The sequence below is a fragment of the Camelus dromedarius genome, chromosome 16 (genome assembly GCF_036321535.1).
Source record: "Camelus dromedarius isolate mCamDro1 chromosome 16, mCamDro1.pat, whole genome shotgun sequence".
NCBI classification, from domain to species: domain Eukaryota; kingdom Metazoa; phylum Chordata; class Mammalia; order Artiodactyla; family Camelidae; genus Camelus; species Camelus dromedarius.
Genome location: NC_087451.1, coordinates 39,411,577 through 39,436,986, shown reverse-complemented (window position 1 = coordinate 39,436,986; position 25,410 = coordinate 39,411,577). Strand labels below are relative to the sequence as shown.

The following is a 25,410-nucleotide window of genomic DNA, read 5'->3' as shown; positions in this document are numbered from 1 at the left end:
TATTTATAAACAGAGTATCAAAGTAATCCAAGATCAGCTAGTCACATCTGTTTTTCATTCAAACATATGATTCTTGACAAGCAGAGCTCTGAGTATAAGCTTTAGGCAGAAGATCTCTTGACCCTCCATGGAACATTTTTTTTGGGGGGAGAAGAATGTTGCACTTCAATATAAAATATCCTTATCTTACAAAGGCACATGTGCAGTTTACAAAGTTGATTTAGAATTTTACTTAGAAATTTGGGGGGGGGGGTAGCTTCAACTGGACTACTTGGACTCTCCATGTGTTCATTAGAAAATAACTCAAAATAGCTAAATAGTGGTTGAAAAACTTATTATTTGATACTAAAATATATCAGAAATTATGTTAAATTACTAAATTGATTTTGTGTCATTCCATCTTCTTGAAGGTAAAAGATAGCTGATATTCTCGTTAATAAATGCACTCAACAATGCCTGCAGTTCAAATATATAAATTTTGGACACAAATAGACGAAGAAATTTTATCTATTTTAATTAGGTTATTTCTTTTCTACATTAAAATGAAATTTTATTAAAGAGCACATAAAGAGACATTGAATATACTCAAATAAAGTTAAACAAAACTTAAAAAAAAAAGCCTAACCAGACATAAAAATATCAATTTACTACCCTTTAAAAAAAGATATGTATGTAAGGTTTGCTGTTTTTCTGAGGTTAATTTTCACTCCTAAAAGATTCATGTTTTTACCTCAAATTTTTTGAGGGTGAGAAGAGAGAGCAACTAGGGACTGGCTAGAGGGTACGGCACTGGGGTAGGATTGCAGAGAAGTAGGTTAGGACTGTCTGCTAAATGTCAAACTGAAAAAAATGATCAGAAAGAGCCAAACTTTTATATCAACTTTTTAAAAAAGAAGTTAAAGGTTAAATTATCAAATAAATGCTAGGTAAAATGGTTAATATTCAATGGTCTGAGGGTATTTGGAATATGTTCTTACCTGGGCACTCTTGGATCATGCCATGTGCTCACACCAGTCTGAGTATGTAAGAAGTACACCTGACCTTGTTGTGTTGTCCTCTGTTCTGTAAAATTAAGAAACACTCATAATAAAGCATATTCAGAATGTCCAAGTCAAAAACAGCTACAAACCCTAGGATATTATATTAATAGGTAAATTCTACACTGGAATTTGATACACTGTAAAATGACTATAACTCAATAAAAAAATGTTTAAAAAAATACATAAATTCGCCAAATTACCAACCTATTTTATTACCAAAAAAACCTGCTTTACAAATCATTTGTTCTAAACTCAGAATACATTTTCTCCTGGAAACAATCTTTAAATAGTGATGAGGGTCACAAGCCAGCTATCTAAAAGCCAACTACATTTATAATGTGGATCAAATATTAAACATGCTGCAATGGATAACAGAAAACAAGAATGTCTTAGTACCAATAATTAAACAAAACAAACATGAAGAAATTATCTTTTATTTGTCTTAAATGTGGAGCCTGAGGGGAACAAAAAGGCTCAGAGAAAGAGGCTAGCCAACTTTGGGGAGATTCTCCAGGGATTTGCAGAAACTTTCAAAGAGTTTGCAGGCTGGTAATGCTTTTTAAATTATGTCTAATTTTATATCAAAACTTAAGGGTTTTTTTTTCTTGAGAGAGGTATATTCTCAAGACTATACCCAGACTCAAACAGAGGCAAAAAAAAAAAAAAAAAAAGATGGAATACAGGACACACACTACAGTCAAAAATAGGCAAAGACGGAAAAATAACCAAGTTAGAAGGAGAGCAAATGTGTCTACTGGGAAGAAAAAAAGTCAAAGGTAAAATTAAGCCAAAGCCCTTGGATGAAAGTGAGGAAGCCCGGGCAAAGGGAAGGAATCTGTGAAAGGGCTTCTTCAATGGTGGTTTTTCATCTTTATTTATGTTTTCAAGCAACAGAACCACTTTTTTTTTTAACAAAATCTAACAAAAAATTCCAACATACGAAATGATAAAATTATTGCTAATATTTATTTACATAAATTTGTTTATAAAACTATAATAAAGTCAAGTCAATTTAAACTTTGAAATTATAAATATAAAAATGTTTAAAACTGATTCCAGATGACAGCTGCAATGATTTCAGCCTTGGTAACTAATCATTTTATTCTTATGCTTTGGTTGTACAAAAAACATTTTTTAATCCAAATCATACAAATACTGTAGAAGTGGAACCACCCCTACTCGAGACCACTTGCCTTATCATCTTAATTAAAAAGAAATGGCAGGAGATACTCTATTCTAAGGTCTAAACATTATTAATAACAGCTAAATTTTTACTAATTTTAGCTTCATAAGACATTTCAATCATTTCTTGCAACGAATCTACATGGCTGGTACTATTATTTTCCACATTTTTCAGAAGATAAAACTGAGGCTCAGAAAGGGTAAATAATGTGCCCCACCAGTGTCACACAGATAACATGTGCCAAAGCCAGAATATGAACCCAGGTCTCTCTGTCTCCCAAGCCCATGCTCTAATTACTGAGCTGTATGTTAACTTGTATAGCGTAGTACAATTAATGGAAAAACTAGGTTTTTTAAATTAAAAGGTTAAAATATTTAAAAAAAAAAATAAAGTCAGAATCAGGCATTTGTGGTACAGTTTAAAAAACCCTCTAGAGTAAAAATAAACTACAAGTTAGATCAGGCAATTCCCAACATTGGTCACTAGGTGTCATCATCAGCCCAGGATAGTTTATCTATAGGCTGGGAGAGGGTAAGGAAGTTAGTAACTTGGTTAAGCTTCCAGGAAAAAAGGAGAGAACACCTGAGTTTATCGTATCTACAAGAAGAGTTCACAAGATGTGATTAACTGAGAAAGTTCTGTATTCAACTATAAGAAGATTCATGTCATCTTGCACAAGAAATTCCATAATTTAGGAAATTATATAAGATCATAATAATTTCATACACAGAAATAACTAAATCATTTACAACTATTACAATTACTCAGATAACCCATAATTATAGACAATACAAATATATAAATACCATCAGAAATATGCTTTCAAAATCATCTCTAAATATGTATGCCTAGAAAATTACAGTAGAGGTCGGACTACAGATTGCCATTATCAAGAACAATACCATTTCACCTTTGTACAGTGCCTGTTTACAAAGTAGTCTCAAATTGTTTCCTATGCTCAATACCTTTGAGATAAGGAGAGGTATCATTCATCTCATTTCATTATAACTGAGCAAAAAAGGTTGAGGTTAAGCGACTAAGTCAAGGTCTATCTGTTGTTAGGTAGTCTTCTACCACTTCAAAGACTTCAAAATTGGGAGGTTTTACAGACTCACAGACATTTTAAACAATCTTATGGTTACTGGGGAGGAACTGAGGTGGGAAGGGATAAATTTAGGAGTTTGAGACTTGCAAATATTAACTACTATATATAAAAATGGATTAAAAAAACAAATTCTGTATAGCACAGGGAACTATATTCAGTATCCTGTAATAACCTTTAATGGAAAAGAATATGAAAACAAATGTATTTATGTGCATGTATGGCTGGGACATTATGCTATACACCAGAAACTGACACACTGTAACTGACTATATACTTCAATTAAAAAAATAAAAATTTAAATTAAAAAAACAAAGTTGGGGGGTTTTACATTTACTTTTATTTTCATGCTGAATCTCTAAACCCAGATTAATAACTTATTTAAAAGTTTATTTTCTGGCTTTCTTAGCAAGCTGAAACCCATAAACCACATTTTATTTTCCCTCTGCTAGTTGTCGTACCATAGCCTTCCGGTAGGTCTGGAGGAGTATGTAAATGTGTCCTGCTCATGTAATTCCTATGTCGTTGTGACCTGACTCTCCTCTCTGCCAGTCTGGGATCTGAAGACTGTCCACATGTTGCACCATTTGTTCCACTAATTGGAGTGTTCTCATCAACAAAGCAGCTAAGAGGTCTGCCAGGACTAGAATATTCAGATGCCGGTCTATTGAAAAGTAACAAGGAAGAAAGTTAACTCAGATATCAAAAGTAGAGTTCTCTAGACAATATATGTACTGCAATAATAATCACTTGTAAGAAAACGGAATGATTAATACAAATATAATGACTTCAAGAACTCTGAATAAAGGCAAGCCTAAAGCCTCGAAGCCCCAAAGAAACCCAGGTGATAAGCAGGTTGTCGATTATGTATTCAAATCATTTTGTATTGACTTTAATTATTTTATATGAAATCCACATATATTTGTAGATATGCATACTAGCTGACAAAGCCCCACCGGACTTAGCTACAGCCTACCTCAGACCTGTGTTCTCACCCTTCTCCCACTCTGCCTCTGTCACACCGACAATCTTCCTGCTCCTTGAGCTTTCCACAGGCACTCTACCTTTAGTGCTGGAGAGTAACTCTTCCTTCCACCTAGAATGATTTTTTCCCTCCTATTTTCCCTAGGCCAGACTTCTTGTTGTCATTCAAATCATAGTTTAAGCTTAAATGTCAACTCTAAGAGGTCCTTCCTGACCTTCAAATCTAAAGTAGTCACACAGGGATTTGATTGTACATCACATTACTTTCTCAGCATAGCAATTATTTCTGATGTTTTTCTTATTTGTACCTGTATTTTTGTCTATCTAGAATATCTGTTGAAAGAAGAGAATCTGCCTAGTTTATTCTCCACCATATATACCCCCTGCATCTAGACTACTGCTTGGCACATATTTAAGAGCAGTCAATAAATAATGTAGGAATAAAGAAGATAGTTTGTCTCTTCAAAGGGCTTCCAATCTCTTGTAGGTCATCCAAACTAAGAGGATAATCAAGAGTTAATTTTTAAATTAAGATTTACAACACAATCAACTTTACACATGTGGAAATTAAAGTCAATTTTATCAGTTAAATGAATTAGAAGGAAATGGACTTCACAAAATTAAACACTTACACAAGTATACATTTATTTATGCTCAGATATGCCAAAAATAGGTTCTTTGACTTCAATATAATCCTTGGCAGTTTAATTACAGAAATCGAATCTCAAACAAACACTCCTGAAAATGGCAACATAAGCTAAGCTTTTACCTGAGAATCAAAATATAACCAACTCTGTGATTCAATGAGTTAACCAATTAATCCCTAATAAATGAAAGTAGGTATAGCTAATGAGAAGCATTTGATGTTCTATGTCTAGTGCCGGTACTACTCAGGAAAAAAAGTGGAGGGAGCAAAACAAACACAGAGCAGAAGTCGCAAATAAACTTTTCTCACTAAAAAAGAAAAAAGAAAAAAAAAAAAGGAAATTCAGCCACTTATCCTATTCATTTTCAGTTACTTAAAAAGCACTTCAAGTTTCCAAAACTAATGTTGCATCCACATGTCTTTTACATTAAGTTCCAAAAAGGCCTTTCTGCCTTGTTCACTGTTATATATAGTCCAAATGCTGAGCACAGTGCCCAGCATATAACAATTTGGTGAACTGAATGACAGCCGTTATCACTACCCCGAACCCTTTCCATCACCTTCCCCTTACTTGGCTAAATCCTAACATTCTTCAGAGATTCCCCATCAGAGTTTTCCTTTGCAAGTTCATCCCTTAACCCAACTCTAAGTTAAATGTTGCTCCTTATGGTCTCAGTCACCTGGTTCTTCTCTTGGTCACAGACCTTACTGGACACAATATAATCATCCCTCTACATGACTAAGTGGATTCTATATACATATTTTGTTACAGCCATTCAAAAATGGACTCAAAAAAATTTTTGAGTCCCAGAAATAAGCTGACTTCTCAATTTATTCATTTAATTCATTTAATAAACATTTATTGAGTACCATTCACAGGCCCTGGAGCTACAATAACAGGACGACCTGCTAAACGATCTTTATTAAAAATCACTTCTTAAAAATAATAATGGCATTCGTTATAAGATCTACTGATCTAGAGCAGTATAAACCAAGAAAGGAAATCCAGTAAAGCTGACAGATAAACAGAAAGGGATGGCTTCAACAGGGTGAACAGCACAGACTATGGGAAGATACTTGTATGTTCTTACCGTGTTGGGCGTTCCCATTGTGTAGTTCTTGTTATATGGTTTAGGTACTGGATTCTTCCAGAGGCAGTTCGCCTTTCTTCCCAGCTTAAATAAAATATTGAGATATAAGGCAGTAATAAGAAGCTGGATATGGAATTTTTTTTTTACTGCAATAACCAAGCCAGAAGACATCTGCTGTTATGAATCAGGTCGGACAAATTGAAAAAGCAATACACAGAATATAGGAATTGTTTCAACTTATTTTAGAACTGTACAATACATCTTCTGGAATTCTGAAGTTTCTAAAATATTTACACTGAGGTGTGACTAATATTTTCCATCAGTCAAACTGAGAATTTTTCAATGATGTCAAAAATGCTCAAATTATACTAATTTCTCCAGAAATTAGTAGGGAGATAAAGGCCATACTAAAAATAAAAATCACATGTGATTTTTAGAAAAGTATATAAAGCTTCTGAAAACATTTATCATACCCACACTAATCTTTTAATCTTCATATTTTTATTTTCTCTTACATATTTTCTATAAAAAGTTATAGATTTTTTATTGAAGTATAGTTGACATACAATATTATATTAGTTTCAAGTATATAACATAGTGAATCAACATTTGTATACATTACAAAATGATCACAATGATAAGTCTAGTAACCATCTGTCGTCATACAAAGTTATTACAATACTGACTAAACTGCCTATGCTGTGCATTACATCCCCGTGACTTATTTATCTTAAGAATGAAAGTTCGCACCTCTTAATCTCCTTCACCTATTTCATCCATTTCCCAATCCCCGCTCCCTCTAGGAAACCAATAGAGTTTTTTATATCTATGAGTCTTTTTTGTTTGTTCATTTGCTTTGTTTTTTCACATGTAAGTGATATCATACAGTATTTGGCTTTCTCTGTCTGACTTACTTCACTTAGCAATAATGACCTCTATATCAATCCAAGCTGTTGCAAACGGCAAGATTTCATTCTTTTTTTATGGCTGATATACACATTACATCTTCTTTACCCATTCACATCTATCAGTGGACACTTAATGCTGCTTCCATATCTTATCTACTGTAATAATGCCACAATGAATACAGGGGTGCATTTATCTCTTTGAATTAGTGTTTTTGTTTTCTTAGGCTAGATATTCAGAAATGGAATAGCTGGACCATATTGTAGTTGTATTTTTAACTTTTTGACAAATCCATACCATTTTCCACAGTGGTTGTACCAACTTATATTCCTACATAGAGTGTACAAGGGTTCCTTTTTTCTCTACAACCTCGCCAATGTTATTTATCAAACTAATTTTTTAAAAAGCAAATATGCCATTTCTTCCTCAATATCTTATTAATTCATATAACCAAAAAAACAGGCAAATGACTATGGTAACGTTACTATTTCCACCAAATCAGTGGCAAAGGCTTGGAGGCCCGAAAAAAATAGAAAATAAAAAAGATGCTAAGAGGTTTTATTCCCATTGTGATCACAATTACAGTACAGTTATGCAGAGCAAATTTAGAATAGTAAGCTTTACACTGTTATAATCTCTCAATATTGATTATTTCATCCTAAACTTCCCCTTCAAAAGTAACTTGCATCCATAAAAATTAAGATATATACAGCTAAAGTGATCTATAAACAGACTTAACTTATAGCAATTTTCAACAGTTTACGCAAAATAAGCCAATAGCACAGACTGGATGTGAAATTTCATGTCAAAAATAATTTCAGTCAAAACTCAACTGACTATGCACTTTAAATGGATATAACTTATTGTATGCAAACTATACCTCACTGAAGTTAATTCTGAATACCTAGAAAGTTAAGAGTAAAATCAGTAAGGTTTCAGAACTAGTATCAAACGAAGACAGAGAGCAGTGATAAAAAGCATAAACTCTGGAATCAAGATCAAGGCTTAAATCTGCGTTTCAGCTTTGTCATTTCCATGTGATCTTTGGCAAAACACTTAACTTCTTTGAGTCTCCAGTTTTTTAAAATCTGTGAACTGCATTAGGGTAATAATAGTAGTAGCAGCAGTAGTAATAGTAGATAATTATTTATTAAGCACTTACTATATGCAAGACATTGTGCTATGTGCTTTACCTGAATGCTTTCATTTAATCCTCACAACTACTTGTGGTATACGTACTATTAGAATCATCCTTTTTTATAAATAAATATAAACCAAAGTTTACAGAAGTCAAATAAACTGACTAAATTCATAAAGCTAAGTAAGCAGAAGAGTAGGATCGGAACCAGATGGTCTAATTCCATAATCACATGTTATAAGAATTAAATGATATAATGTATATCATGTAATGATAAATGATATAAAGTGCTTAAAACACTGACACATGCATTACAATAAATGTTACTATGTTATAACTGCTATTACACAGATTCTCTATCCCATCCCTCTAAACAGAGCAGTATGTCAGATTCAGCACCTACAGACCCTGTTTTGAATAACTTAAACAAAAAAGTTTTTCTTTTAAATACGTAATATTTACAGGAGAGCTGTATTTGTCAAAAAATTTGATTTGTCTTAGTCAAAATTCTTAAAAAACAAATGTAACATATCTAATTCATGGCTTATTTAAAAATTTGTGGTGACAAAATCCCTCACTAATTTTCTAAGTACAAGGAAAATCTAGATTCTGGAACTGATCAGCAAATTTCTAAAGTTAAGTACACAGTAAACACCAACATATTTCTCATCATTTTAAGGATGTTATCTACATATTTCTCTAGTAATTTTGGCTTACCCATCTGGTAAATCATTATCAAACAAACGACTGCAGTCCACAACTTGTCCTCCTGTGCCTATTCGGTCTCTGGACTGAAGACTTACTATTAAACAACAAAAACATTACTAAGAGTCACAGAACTAGAAAGAATTACTGCAATTTAAAAATATTTACCTTTAAAAGACACCTGGCTTAGCTTATTTTAATACTCTACAATGAACTCTTTAGTTTCTACTAAATTCTGTAATTTCTTTTTCCATGAGATTTTTCCTATTTAGGTTTTCTACACTTTATCACATTCATGGAAGAGAGTCTAATTCCCTTTTCCCCATCGTAATGGGGCAACACAAGGCCACTACTGCACTTAAGAGGAGGTGTAACACATGAAAGGTATACTTGTATACAGAGGAATCTGAAAAGTTCACATTGATGTAGGTTTAATTTTTGACCCATTTTTTAAAAAAACCCACACACACTAGACTCTGGCAATAGGGCATTACTTGGATTCCATAAGTTAAAACACAGTACATCATTGTCCAGTACAGTATAAAACTATCACTATAAACTTGGAAGCAAGAGACAGGAACTCTAAACCAGGTTCTACCAACTAGTTTAGCACTGTGACCTTGAACAAAATACTAACATTCTTGAAGTTTATGTGACCCCAATCTGAATAATGAGAAAACTGTTATTAATCAGTTTTTGTATAGAAAACCAAAATACAATCACAGCAGAAACACTGTATTTTCTTACTAACTTAAAGGATTTCATGAGCTTTAATGTACATCTCCAGACTGCTACATCACAAAACACTTGAGCAATTTTCAGATGAGATTGTGTTTCTAAATGGCCTAATTCTAGCAATACATAAAATGAGCCAAAGAAACACTATGTTTATCAGAGCATTGTTCATAATATTAAAACATCAGAAATAACCTAAATATCCAACAATAAGGGAACAGTTAAAATAATTATTTGCCCACTGTGGACCAACAGTAAAAATGCTATAAAAATGTATCTATGGACAGGAAAAAAAAACGGTTAGGATTAGAACCTGTTATTTAAAAATCTGTATGGTATAATCTCACTTTAAAAACAGAGAAAAGGTATACATGAAGGTAATGACAATGACGGCATATTATGGGTGTTCCTTAAGTTTTCTGTCTATATTTTGATTTTATTTTATAGTAACAAAAAGCAAAAGAAAAACCTCAAAGGAGATGGAAAGAACTGAGTACCAACTTTAATTACAAAGGAAAAGATCTGCCACCTTTGAATCAATCATCTCAAATTGGGAGATTTTCCCTAAAGTAATCTAAAAAAGCTAGGTGTATAAACATGTTTTCAAGTCTCAATGCTATAACAGCAAAACATGACTTTAAGTCCAATGATTAAGTTATGATATACTGATATAATTCATCCTTTTAAAAATTAATTGTAAATATTAATAGTGGTTACAGTAAGTGAATAAAAGCAAAATTTAAAAATTTATGTTTACTGTAATTAAAAATCAGAAAAAATATATATGCATGTATACAAAATTAGAAGGGGATATATAAATTTTTAAAGTTAGTGTTCTAGTGTACTTTTCTCCACTTTCCAAAAAGATATTATATACATATATTTATAATTACTTGTAAAAGTATAATTCAGTAAGAGTGAGAATTTTGTTCTTAAATGACAGAACTGCAGGATCATAAAGCATAATGTCTGAGTCCAGCCTACCTTCATTATGAACACCAAATTCACACAAGAGCTTTAAATTTAAAAAAAATACAAATACACACACACATATTTTAAAGTAAAACAATTTTTTGATGTAGCCTACTCCAATAGGTATATTTCTAACCACTGACAAAGGAAAGTCTGCTATCTTTATAAGTGCAAATTCACACCTTAGTAAAACTATTTCGTTACTACCAGATGTTAGTTGGCAAACATTACATAACATACCAAATCAAATAAAGTAGGAACAATTACATTTAAAAGTTTTGTATACCAGGATTTGTTTTTGAGTTTTTAACCCCATTTCAATCTAAGAAAGATAGGAGTTATGAAGAATACTGCAGTGTAGACACACAGTGCAGATGCTTCCCTGTGATAACCACAATAAGGCTTTTGTTAAGATGCTACTCTGGCAATTCCCTAACTATGAACCCAATTCACTGCCTTGCAAAATTAAGTCGTTCAAGTACCTTCTGCAACTAAAACCTTTCTGACAGGCTGATAATGCAATCATCTGATTCTAAATTCTGTTCTGTAACGAAATGGTAAGATTCCAGTTGCATTTTTCTTCTTTAAGAAGTCTCAAAAGGAGCCACCCTCAGTGTCCTACCACACTACGTATTTTGATCAAATCTAAATCCATCGATTCTTAAGATAAGTCTCAGGAAATTTTATTTATAAAGACCTTCTTCTAGCTCAATTCAAAATAGCCCACTAGCCCACTAAGTGCCTTCTGAGTAAGGTAATAATTTTTCCTATTCTCTAATCAGTGCTGTACTACCATTCCTCATTCTATTTTTTTCAATTAAAAAGATTTTCTTAAAACTGTAAAGCATTAAACAAAGAGTTCAACATAATAGTTCCTTTTCTCTCAAAAACCAGTTTGAGAATTACTTTCAGAAAACTTTAATATCATATTTAAAGTTTGTCTCAGGGCTCTACTATATCTGTACACTTTAAAAGAATTCCCTCCTAAAGGATCAAGAGTTCTTAACATTAGGAGCCTCTATGTTTTACATTATTTACAGGTTTCTTGTTTTGTTTTGTTTTTGTTTTTTGCTTTCTTAAAAAATTAAGCTGGCCTGGATTCTGGACCCACTATTTGAATAATTTTACATGACTCATTTAATTCATGCCAATACAATGAAGCTACAATTATTGTACTTTGATTTGGAAGGTACTTAGAATTTAGGTTAGCTTAAATGAAGCCAAAATTCACACAACTTTCAATTAATTCCACACTTACCTACTATTTGTCCTCTAACTGTATCATTGTCATTTGGCCCAAGTTTGCATAGATCCAACCTCTGATCTATTTCAAATCAACAACAACAAAAAAAGGCAATTAAAAAATCAGCTGGTATAGATTCTAACATCTGTAGAGTGATAAATTTCTACAATCCATTGGAAATCAGACCAATCATTTAAAGAATTAACTGAGTTTTAAAGATGAAACAAATGTTTAAAATTCTCTAACTACATACATAATTAGTACAATTATCTCAACAAAAGTTTTGACAAATTCAAATTTCAAAAACCCCAAGACACTGGTGCAACATGCAGTTACTTTCTCTCCAAAGAATTCGAAACACTTCAGTTTAAGCCTTGGCTTGCCACTTAATAGATGTTGTTCTTAAGCAATTTATCCCCAAGTCTTGGTTTTCTCATGTATAATGATGGTACTTAACTTCATATTACAGGTTAAATCAGATAGTTACGTAAAACTATTCGCACAGTACGTGGCATGTAAGTGTTAGTTAGTAGCACATAAATGCTAGTTGTTATAGTTATTTTTAATCTAACCATTTCAAATGACCCACACACACAAAGTAAGTACTAGTAAGAAGCCAAGTATAAACTGTAACATAAGGGTTTGAATCAGTTTTGGTACTAACTCATTGAGAGGCAACTCATTTATTCTCTCATGCCTCATCTATAAAACAGATGTAACACTGGCCTGGCCAGTTAGTAAAGAACAATGTCACCCACTGCATGTTGGTTTTACTTTCATTACAGCACTTGTAACTGAATTCTTTTACAGCTGTATGCCATCTGTCTACTTAAACAAATTATGAATTGATAAAAGGAGGAGACCATGTCTTAGTCTCTATATTCTCTACTCCATCCTAGTAGAACATCAGATGCTTGATAAATTAAGTATTACTGGACATCAGAAAGGTCATATAAACCAATGCAATGAAACATTCACAAACAGCAGAAAGAAAAATCTGTGCCCCACCTGGCCACTCAGCCAGAAACAGACATTTTTACTTTTGCAAAATAAATGAACGCTACTAAGACAGCTATACAGTGGGCTTATGCAGAGCAATCCCTCTTCTGTTCAGTCCTTCTAATGTGTCCTGTCTTGTTCCCTTTGCCAGCAGGCCTTTGTCCTTGCTTCTCAGAGGACAGGATCTATGCCTTTTTCACCTTTATATCACCAAGGTTTTGAATGGTACCTGGCACTATAAAGGTTCAATAAATGTTAGCTAAACTGAACCAGAAATAAAGTCATACCTGTGACCTGTAAGTTTTCAGTCTGCCTGCTGTTTTGGGTAATAAAATGTTTAATTTTTATATTTAGACCTTTTCCAATCTCTTCTATCTCCTGTTGGTCACCCTGGCAATCCGGAAATAGAGGAACTTCTCAAAGCTCAATTTTTTCCTTTTTAATTTTTAACAGTAATATTTTCATAACTAGGCTGTGGTATCATAGTACATTAAAAGGGATCATCTCTTAATATACCTAACATTCCAAGCTAAATTTAATGTATTTTTATTTATTAATTTCCTTAGCAAGATTCTCTGTGAATTTGTGCTTAGAACAGGCATCTGGGCTAAAATCTCATGACAATGGCTATTTTTTATATTATGTAAAAAAGAATTCTGTAGAAACAGCAAAACAAAATCTCTGTTAAAAAAGATATTTCCATCTATGTCCTAGTGGAAATACCCCCAAAAAGATGCCTTGTCACCTGGTTACATGAATTACACGTATGTTAAGTCAACTTGTTAATCCAATATAGAAATCGCTTCTAATGTTTTGATCTTGGTATAATCTTCTAACTGCCCAGGTTGGTGAAAAACTAAGCTTACAGTTAAGTAGTTAATATAGCTGTCTTACACTCAAAATAATGCCTTACCTTTTTATAACTTTTAAATTTTGGGGGGTTTTTTTGGGGAGGTAATTAAGTTTTGTTTTGTTTTGTTTTGTTTTGTTTTAATTTTAACAGAGGTACTGGGGATTAAACCCAGGACCTTGTGCATACTAAGCACAAGTTCTACCAGAGTTACACTCTCCCCACATAACTTTCCATTTTTCACAGCAGTTTATATCATTCTTATTCATTAATAATTTCATCCCCCTTTAACTGCTACCTTAAACACTCCAATCACCTGAGTAAAACTCACTTTATTCCACAAATCCACCAAAATCAGACAAGAGTGCTAAGAAATAAAAAAGGCACTTGTATTTTGACACCTTCTTTTACTTTTCTAGTTATCAATCATTTCTCAGCAGGTATAAATTCACTGGAAACTAAATATCAGCTCTGATTCAGTTTTAGTTTCATGTATTTAAAATGTTTCCTTCTTTTTTAAAAGTCAACAAAACATAGTTAGACCAGGAATTTTTACCAATGTTTCAAACATACACAGGAAGTATGTTTTTGGTCCCTTGACTGCCCTACCAAAAAATACATATACATATATATTTAAATATGTATATTTAACATTTTTAAAGCACTAGTATCTACTCACAACCAGTGTCTTTGAGGCGGTTGATGGCATTGGAAAGAAGACGAACACAACCAAGAAATCCAGCACCTTGTTTTTTATGGATCTTCTTGTGATTCCATACACTGATTGTAACTGAATCAGACTTTCCAATATACCTAAAAACAACAACAACAACAAAATGAATGCATGAGTAACTTGACAATTACAGGTAGTTAATGTAAAATCTTTCCTTTGTTTTGTAGTCTAAAGTCACAAATATTTTAGAGTATGGCTAGACACAAAATATGTTTTGAGTTCAATCTATCCACAGGACTGAATTTATATTTGTAAAAATCTCAAAAGTAAAATCTAAAAAGAATTTTTAATATATTCTTTAGCATATCTGCCACTCTCAGACTAAGTAACAACTTTTGTTAGTAAAAAAAATCTACTTTAGTAGCTAATGTCAAATGACACTATAGAAGTGTATGATTATTTCTTTACCAAAACAAAAATCTTAAACTTTTATCATAGTCATATTTTAAATACATTCCAATGACATGACCTACTACCTCAGTAAATACTCAGTTCATTTTCAAGGGGCATTGTCAAGGCTGACAGACCAAAAATCTGACATACCTGTTATGTTTTAAAATGCTGTAGAACAAAAGCTGATTGTAACGCTTTTCCCCTGCTTCTTTCCTGTATGCAGGCCTTGAGCGAGCAGGATTCTTCCAGATTTCACTTCACTGCCTGCAGACAAGCAGAGCAGGGAAAAGCGTTACTATACTTGTCTGTGCATATACCTGCAAGTATGTAGAAGCTCTACCAGAGCCAATTGTTAACATGGTGTCATCCCATGTGAAAATGTAATAAAATAACATAATTATCATCAGCAGAATCCTAACTGTATTTCAGTCACTCTAAGAGATCAAATTTTTGGTCCAGCAACCTTGACCTTAAAGTGTCATTCATTAAAGCAGTAGTATCAGAAAAATTCACCTGGTATATAAAAAAGCCTAAACCACTTAAGTGAGGACTAAAACTCTTAAATAAGTAACATGGAACACACACTTGAGGCCCTGGACCCAGCTGTATTAAAGTTTGCCTACCCCCACCCCCAGACTTTTAGCTATGAGAGCTGATACTTTTTTTTAAGCAGGCCAACTTGCATTTCATTTTGTTGCTTACAAATGAAAAAAATCTGGACTAAAATATCATTTAGTATGCATGCATCAAATTTTCAAACAGGACTAAACAGATCTAATTTGGCAAGTATCTACTATATGATATGCCAAAAATTCTAGCATCAGAATCAAGTATAAAACAGCTAAATTACCCCAAACCAAACATTTTTAAAAATCACATAAACCAGTTTCCCAACTTGTAAGCCTGATATACAGGTATGCTAAAATATTGATTCCCTTGGGCCTTAGAGCAGCCCACCCACCACTGGCTTAAGCATCCTGCTGGGAGGCTCGAAAAGCCCAGAGAGACCTTGGGAACATACACTGAAAACAGGGGAGTTTCTATCAGCCTGTGTTCTTGAATGACTGTGTCACAATGTCTTGCCTCCCTCCCAAATGGACTTTATATACAAAATACACTTTTACTGCACTAAGCCACTAAAAAAGTATGGTTGTCTATTATACCAGTTAGCCTACCCTAATCAACCCAAGGGACAAATCATAAAGGGTCTTGTCAGTCATGGTATGAACTCTGGCTTTTACTCCAAGTAAGACAGGAAGCCAATGGGGGATGTGGAACAGAAGTGTAACAAGATTTGAAATACGTTTTAACAGGATCATTCTAGCTGCTGTGTCGAGAAAGACTGCAGCAGCAAGGCTAGAAAAGCAAGGATTCTTAAGGTGAGGGTCAGGAAAACCACAAATCCAGCAAAGCACAGGATACAGTATGAATTCATTTTTTTCAAGGATAAAAGATTTTTTCTTAAGTTTTAAGGCCGTATTAAAAATATTAGAATGTCTACATCTCTCCAATCACAATACTACTTTTCTAACATAAAGTCATCATTTTCTATTTGCTGGCTTCCTCCATAGTGTTGAGACTAGTTTCCTTGTCATTCCTGCCTCACTCTAAGCCATTCTTTACATTATAGAGAAAGTGTCCGTTCTTGAATATAAATCTGGTAACAGCATTTCCCCCACCTAAAACCCTTTCATTTTCATTGATTCCCATTGCTTTTAAGAGAGTAAGGACCTTCATGAGCTGGCTCCTGCTTGCCTCTAATTTGCGTGTCTTTTACCACAGTCCGTCCCCTTAACCTTACGTCAACTCACCAATGCTGCCTCTCTAAACTGTTTTCAGAATCATGTTCTCTTTCACCTCTGGGTCTTCACACAGGCTGCTTTTGCTTAGAGTCTTCCCACCCTTTCCTTTCTCAAGTTAACTCCTACTTAAGGTCTAAGCCTAAATGCCACTTTTTCTAGGAAGCTCTCTCCAACTCCTAAATTTATGTAAAGAAGTTCTATATATTTCCACAGCACCCTATACTTCCCCAATAGTCTTATTATGCTGTTTATAATTTCCTATTTACTTGTCTTTATACACCATGTGGTGTAAGCTTGGAGGACTATGTCTTGTTCACTATTGTAGTTGGGTCTCTGGCTGAATTTAGATCTGACTGAAGCTAAAAGAAATGGCTTAAAACAAGGTGATTAAGAACTCAACAGGTTAGTCAGCTACACAGATAACAGCTTACTGCAGCTGTGTTTTCAAAATCTCTAAAAGTCAAATCAAGTGTTATAATATTTGTGATCTAAAATAATGTATTTACTAAAAGCATCTAATATTTGAGAATTACATGCCAGGTACTAGTCTAAGCACTTTACATGTATTATCTCACTTAATCTTGATATCAGTCTTCTAAAGTAGGCATTATTACTGACGCTGTTATTAATGGAAACTGATGCACAAGGGGCTAGATAACAAGCTGATGATGGCACAGTAAGTGACAGAGGTGGGAAGCCATAAAGTCTCACTTCTCTCTACTGTCTGCTTTTTTAGTTTCTACTTATTTGCTTATTAGGTGAACTTGGAGCTACTGAGCCATAGCACTGAGAGGTATATACAACAGCATGATTCTTGGCTGTCTCCAGGTATCGTTATATTGCTGTAGAGACATAACATTTGTTTACATGTGGTTTGGAAGGTCAAATTCAAATAAACGACCAGAGATCAGGCTGAGCTGGGTCCCCCAGGGGTGTTTTAGAGCTAATAATGGTCTAGAAGTAGTGAGATGTCAGGCATGGAGATTTTGATGGGAAATCTAAGATGAGTTTTTATAGGTAAAGCCAAGTGGAACATTCAGAAGAAAAGCTGGGGTTGATGAAGAGTGAAGTAGAATGACTATGAAGCTTAAAAGGCTAAAAACGTGGAAAGTCAGGATATCAGGACAATCAACATGTTTATTTCACGACACATGTTGGCAAAATGGTAGAAGTTTAGAGAGTATGTGATAACTGAATTAGCAACCTGGAGAAAACTGAAACCTAAGTCTGTAAGGAGCAACAGACAAGGAACAAGACTACCACTGCCACCAAACCCCTGAAATATTCTCAAAGTGTAAGCCCAGTATTCTCTGATAGTGATGAGGAGGATGAAGCAGAAGGACTGGTGAAAGTGTTTAAAAGGAATGAAAAGTGTAACTCACTATGCTGCAATTTAAAAAATAAAATAAAAAGAATGGTAAGACTTGAATCCCATCCTCAACCCGGCTCATCCTCAACCCTGGCAGAAGACCACAGGTTTAGTCTCCAAAAAGTTCTCTACTCAGGGACACTAGGCACAGCTGAGTGAGGAGGTGAATTCCATAATAAAAATAGGATATTAAGAAGTTAATATAGTGAGTGGAGAGACATCCTACCACCCTTACATTGTTGAGATCCTAGAACTCTAGCATCCAAGAACATAACCCCAAGGAGAGAATTCTGTGCAATGAAAATGTCAGTTATTCCTGATTACCCTAGCAAGCTGACCAGCTCTACCTATGGGTATAGAGTTTCCAATCAACATTTAAGTGCCTCCCCTTAAATCAAAAAGACAGGAACCCAAACCAAACCAACAGGGAAAAAAGAAAAAAAGAAAAAAGGAAACTCAAGAAAAGAGAGGCAATACAATAGAAAAAATCTACAATTATAATACTCACTTCTCTCATCAAGGATGATATTGCATCCAAGAAATAAGAGGAAGTTATGAAAAAGGGGTAATCAGAAAGCAAAATGATATTAAAAAATAAAAATTTGAGAGCTGAAAGTACAATAAATAGGAGTGCTAGAAGATAAAGTTGAGGAAACAGCCCAAATATTTATTTCATCATAGTTTTAAAGTTTTTACTAAAATAAAAATTGCTTATTAAAACTTTTTTTAAAAAAAAAAAACTAAGATAAAATATGGTAGAAAAAAGATAGGACAACTAAATGATGATCAATTCAGGAGGGATAACACCCAAATAACAGGAGTTCCAGGAAAAGAAAAAGAAGAAATAAAATGGAGTGGAGCAAATCATCTACAAATGATTAGATAAACTCTTTAGTAATGGGAAACTTTTCTATTCAAGTATCCAGATTAAAAAGTCCCACTTAGTATCTAGCACTACATATCAGATATACTAAGTCCATGAGCAAAACATTTAACATCAGGCATCAAGAGAATACCCTGAAATCTTCCAGTAGAAAACAATAATCATGAAGGACCAAAATCAGGATGCCATGAGTAATACTCTAAACTTGCACTGTCCAAAGTGGTTGCCACCAGGCAAACAGGGCTACTGAGTACTTGAAATGTACCTAGTTCAAAATGAGGTGCCCTGTAAGTGCAAAACAAACCCCTGATTCCAAAGAATTAGTTTAAAGTAAACAAAAAAATAAATAACTTGATTATTTTATATTGATATCATGTTGAAATGAAAATATTTTAGATATACTGGATTAAACAAAATATATTATTAGGCAAATTTCATCTGTTTCTTTTTACTTTCTTTTTTTTTTAGTGTGGCTAATAGAAAATTTAAAATTACAGATGAGCTCCTCACTTGCAGCTCACATTGTATTCCTATTCAGCAGTGCTGATTTAGATCTAGAAACAGTGGAACAATGTATTTAAAATCTGAAGTTTCACCTAGAAGTCTATACTCAAATTATCAATCAAATTACAAGACAAACCCTATTTCCAGACAAGATCTAAGAAATTTTCCCCATCTTTGTACTCTTTCTCAAGATAACAGAAGACAGGCTTTACCAAAACAGGGAAGCAAACAAAAAAAAAGGAAGTCATTGGACCTAGAAGGAAGGAAATTCCCAACATAATGATAAAGGCAAGTTCCAGGACAACTGTGCAGGAGGTCAATCACCAGTCCAGATGGAGCAAAAGGACAGAGGCTCTAGGAGGAGTATCTCCAAGAAGAAAACAAAGCCAATAGAATATCTCATGTAGTGAACACATGCAGAGGAGATGTTCATCCTGTAGGAGAGTTTGTGAATTAATTAATGAAACAGATGGAAAACTAAACAAATGGCAAAGTAAGATAGTTAATAACTTCATAAAAACAAAAGTTATCAAGAAAGAAAGTGTAATCTCTGCACACCATGTGACTCAATTATGAATACTCTGTTGAGCATAATAACAAAGAACTATGAAATAACTATACAGAAGACCGGGAAAAGGGAAGGGCCACGTGGGTGTTATCGGAGTGGAATGAGAGATACATCAGTTGTAAAAGCTAAATCACCTTCTATGGTAAGAAACTTTAAAATAATACCTAAAACTAAATAATTACATATTTATATTAAGATGCTATAAAGTAAGTATGATATCTAGAAACAAGAAAATACTAGAACAAAGAACCAAAGTTACTGAAAGCAGTTACTGTGAAAATGGGAGTCAGGAATACGAATGGGACAGAGAACTGCATTTTCCCATTAAAAGCCTTACAGTAACATTTGCCTTTTCACAAAGTAAAAAGGTACATATATCACTATGATCAAAATAAATTTAGAAGAAACCATCCATATAAGAAGTAAAATGAATGCCTATAAGTGTACTCCAACTATGATTCCTGAATTTAACCTATTTAACCTACAACTGACCTAAAGTGAATTAATACCTGTATTTGACTAGAAAAAAGGTAGGGGGGAGCGAGATTGCTCTAAACTGTGTATATATTTTGTTCTTCATAGGATTATTAAGGAGACCTCATCTTCCAAAGCTAGCTATCAATAAGCCAAAGCACCTTCACACTAGATTTTGTATCCCTCTGTGAGGACCAAATTACACCACAGATCAAACTCAGATCATTTTCAGGGATTCTTTTCAAAGACTGTATCAAATAATATTGATTCTACGTTTCATTTCAAATTAACTTTTTAAACGTACAGGTCATAATGCTGATTCCACTTTGGATCAAGTGTATTCTTCACAGTATCTGTAGAATGGCATTGCCCAGATCCATCAACCACCACCTTAGCAAATGGATCAGGAAGTCCTGTGAAAAAAGAGGGAAGGTTTTTTTAAATTAAATTATATTTTGACATGGAAGATGGAAGATTAATTATATAAAGATTACTATTTGCTACAAAACAAAGGTTATTCCATTCTTTATAAAAAGCTTAACATTAAGCTATAAATCAAAAGTGGTCCATTTTAAAACTAAGATTAAAGTTAATTCTACATTAAATACCAAAAACTACATTTTCTCTTGCTCATGTCTCAATACATTCTCACCTTAAACTACCAAAGTCCAGAGGTTACCTCATAATGCAGACGTTTTCATAGATCTTTGCCAGCCCTTTGACCCCAGAAAGCTGAGTCCTTAAAACATTCCTGGCTCTCCTAGCGTTCTCCCAAGGTCTCCATTAGTAGCTCATTGAAAGAAAGAGCTTATTAAAGGTTTTCACACAGCAACACAGGCTACACAGAAATTAAATTAGCCAAAAAGTTTTACTGAATAACTACCATGAGTGACTAGAAATTGAAACAAAAAGATTTAATATCCTATCTTAAAAGGGCTTACTATCTAACTGGGGAAATTAAAATGCCATATATTAAAAATAAAATAAAACAAAACAAAAACCAAAAAAATCTGAGAATAAACAGGTTTTTCACTGTACTGATTATAAAGAAAACCCTTACAATACTGTGTCAGGCACTATTCTAAATGCTTTACATATATTAAATCTCTTAATCCTCACCATGGGGTAAATACTACTACTATCTCTGTTTTACTGATGAGGACAGTGAAGCACACAGTGGTTAATTAACTAGCCTGTGTCACAGGGTAGCAAGTGGGAGAGCCCGGGTCTAAAGTTTAGATTGTAAACACATGCACACAGATTCTGGTGCCTGATTTAATGCTCTTAACCACTACGCTGTGTGTTACACCTCTCATTTACTATGTGGTTCAACAGGGAGTACAAGAGCTCAGAAAAGCAGGAGAAAGGTTTGCGTTTGAACAGTAAAGAAAGGCTTTTTTTTTTTTTTTTTGAGGGGATGGGACTTACTTGGGCTTTAAAGGACAAATAGAGTGCCAAGGAGGATATGATAATATTTGAAGGGCTTTGAGGAGTCTAATAAAAGCGTTTGTACTAAAGTGTAAAAGTTCATACTACTGGAGAGGTAAGACTGATCTAAGAGAGGCTTAAAAGGCTTGGAATGACTGAGGTAGAGAACAGGGAGCCATTTTAGATTCTCAAGCGTGGCTGTAAATAAATACACTGTCATATTTTTCTATTAGTGGTATTCAGAGTAAACTGGAAGAAGGAAAGATTAAAGGCACAGAGAAGCTGTAGTTAAGTGTCATACAGTACGACGAAGAACAGGATGAGTAGAATTTTAAAAGTCAGGAGAAGGCAGAACTAAATAAAATGTTGAAGAGACCAAAATGACAATTTAGATGTTATACATACTGGGATAGTGCAGACTTCCTACGGACAGCTGAAAATACTAAAATGAAATATTGGTAAGTGTTGATAACTGGAGAAACTTTGCACCTTGATATCTATGCTAATTTTTTTAAAGTCAAGATACTAATTTGCCAGGACTCAAGGTCAGACAGAATTCATCTAGCTAGTTCCCCAACTCCATGAGTCTGAGATTTGTCAACTTCAAATGGATAAGAGAAGACCAATAGTTAAGTGTCAAGTGTTAAGAAGAAACTTGGTAAGTTAGGGTTAAGTGCTAAGAAAACACTTGGTAGGTTAAAGAGTATCACCCTATTTAATTACACTGTTCTTGAAGTTTAGTGTTATTCATATTACTATTTCAATAGTACCTAACCATCTATAAAAGTGTTTAATAGAAGAATATTTTTCCCCTCTACCTTCAATAAAATTAAGTATTTTTTCCTGGAATTCATTTTATTCTGTTCTTTTGATTCTACTATTTAAGCAAATAAATATAAATATATGCTTGTAACGCAAAAACAAACACATTTGTAATGCAAAAAGAAACACAAAAAAATCACATTTCTAACTTTCCTTTTAGATGTTATTTAACTAGTTAAAGAATTAGGACTAAGAAAAACAACTTTTTCCACACAAAAACACTAATAAGAGTAGCCTCCAGATCCCTTATTTAAGTATTAAAGTCTGAGTCCCACCCTCCCATGTTTCTTTTCTGTAAATAATACAAAACACAAGTCCTATACCCTAACAAAAAAATACCTAGGTTTCAACCTACCTGATCACAGTATCCTACAAGAATTTAACTTGAAAGCCAAGTTACTCTTGTGTTGTCAGAAGCTATCAAGTTTTCAGAAGTTAGTGAGACCTCTAGTGGTGAATATAAAGTGGCTGAAGTATTTTCTGTATTTTAAAAAATTTCTCAATTCTCCCCAACACTGCTGAGTCATAGAGAATAGCTAAAACTCAGGAACTTCCTCACTACACTAATGCACGTACTGAGCTGCAAATAGGAAAACAAAAATTTCAACTTAAAAGTGAATTACTTATTAGAGAAAATAAAGCTTTATTTTTATTAGGAGAAAATAACATTCAACCAACCATGTTGGATCTCAGAGACTTCAATTTGGTCCCCATACAACATCTCAACAAAGTATCTTACACACAAAGCTTTTATTTAAATGTTGCATAAAATATAGAAAAAATTTGATACTAATAAAAACATTATTTTAAAAACACAGGTAATGGATAGATATGTGATAAAGTTAACAGTAGAATCTAGATCATGGGTATTCACTATAAAATTTTTGTATGTTCCCATATGTTTGAAATTTTTCCTGCTAAAATTTCAGGGGAAGGAGGAGCTAATTTATTTTTAAAAGCCAGTAAGCTTAAAAATAGTTCCAAAAAATGAGTTAGTAAAACTTTTCTCAGCAAGGGTAGATACCCTGGAATAGACAGTATTATCTACAATTCTACACATTATTCTACAGAAGACAACTCATGGCAGGGCATTTTTTTCTTATAGCTAAATATACATATTATCAGCCTACAGTCGTGCTTCATATTAAAAATCTACTTTTCTCATTCAACACAACTTATATTGAATTACAAGCAAAAACAACTATATTTCAGTATTGATGATAATTGCATTCTGATCAATAAACACACTCTCAAATTTAATTAAGAGATTTAGGAACTATTATTTAACTCTTTCTCTAAAATTAATGTGGGCAACCCTCAACTTACAGATTTTTAAAAAGTGTAAATCTACCACAGCAAGGGGACCTTCACCAGTGTGACCTGGGAGATAATCATCCATCCCTGGCTCAGTCCCTTCGGAAGGCCTGAGGATTAGCTTTCCCGTTTTCCTTTCAGGGCCATCAAGTGTTTTTTCCATTCTGCGTTTTAAAGATAATCACATAGTTTCCTCTAGTTTTCTTATCCCTGAAGCAAGTTCACAGTTCAAGAATTTCAATCTATTTTTACTGCTTACATCAATAAAAATGGGGAAGGTTTCTTTGTTTCCTTCTTTTTTTTTTTTTTACATACAACTTAATGACAGATAAAGATAATATAATTGATAATAAATCAGCTCTCAGGGATTTACAAAGAATTAAAGTAAAGGAAGATTCCACCAGATTCCCTAGGAAAACAGACAAGGGTATCTGGATATTTTATTGGAGAAGCTGTGCCATGGGACTCTAGACGATGGGAAAGAATTTGGGAAGGAAGGCTAGGAGACAAAACTGAAGATTTTGTCTTTAAAACCAGAGCACACGTCTTGGGGGTATTCCTCACTTTTCTCCTTGTCACCTGCCCATCCAATCCTACTGGCCACTCTGCAGCCCCACTAGGATAAATCGTACCCCAAATTAACCTTAAGAAGGGTAAAAGGAATATACACTGGCTATTAGATTATTAGCAACAGGGATGAGAGGGGTAGTTCAGCAGCAGCCTGTGAAAATTGCATTAACTGGTGGTAGCAAGGAGAGATGTCACTGGCCTCTCCTACAGTGACATGCTGTGGGATGGAGGGCACATGGTACATAAACTGGAGACTGCTTTTAATGTCCTTCTTACTATGTCCCAAATTACTCTATTTAATTGCTTCCCCATATAAGCACAGATACTCATATTTTTTTAATTACATAGTTTATTATTTTATAAACTTTAATTTAGGTTCTACTCTAGAAAGACTGGAAGAAATAAAATTTCCAGTGGAATGAATTATGATTTTAAAACATCAAGAGCTTATAGCGTTTGATTAAATCCTTGAAAATTAACGTATGTCCTATTAAATTAGCACTGACAGCTAGTTTTTGTTGGCTGGTAGGACCTGAATTTGAAAATCTAATGGATTTTCTCTATTTCTAACTTCAAATATTTTCCATATCAAATTCTGTTGGCTTAGACTTTTTTACTAAAAAATATGTATCATTTTTACTCAATAATTTAAAGCTAATACAGAGTATAATATTATAGAGTAGAGATTTTAAACACACATGAAGGGTACTTCCCAATCCTCCCTCCCAAAACTTAAGCCTAAATAAAGTCACAAAAAATTTCACAACAAACTGGCAAAGAAACTGCAAATATGCAAACTAAATGTCTGTTTTGGAGTCTAAGACAAGAACTTCTACAATCAAATGTGGCAGAGATTTCTTTCCTACACTCTAGAAATTCCAAGCAGGCTGAACAACTTCTCTACCTTCCAATGAATCCTAAACACATGGGTAAAATTTCCTATAAAATGTTAAGGG

At 33.7% G+C, this 25,410-nt stretch overlaps 1 protein-coding gene across 1 annotated transcript in view; it reads right to left on the bottom strand.

Annotated features, from left to right (window-relative positions):
* The window catches only part of SMURF2 (SMAD specific E3 ubiquitin protein ligase 2), a 97,782-nt gene that overhangs the window by 21,642 nt on the left and 50,730 nt on the right, over window positions 1-25,410 (bottom strand). The window contains exons 3-9 of the mRNA XM_064495657.1: window positions 20,625-20,733; window positions 14,274-14,407; window positions 11,761-11,826; window positions 8,808-8,892; window positions 6,047-6,130; window positions 3,787-3,989; window positions 978-1,062 (exon numbers count right to left, since the gene is read on the bottom strand). Of these exons, the coding sequence (XP_064351727.1) occupies window positions 978-1,062; window positions 3,787-3,989; window positions 6,047-6,130; window positions 8,808-8,892; window positions 11,761-11,826; window positions 14,274-14,407; window positions 20,625-20,733 (766 nt within the window). The remainder of the gene's footprint in view (window positions 1-977; window positions 1,063-3,786; window positions 3,990-6,046; window positions 6,131-8,807; window positions 8,893-11,760; window positions 11,827-14,273; window positions 14,408-20,624; window positions 20,734-25,410) is intronic.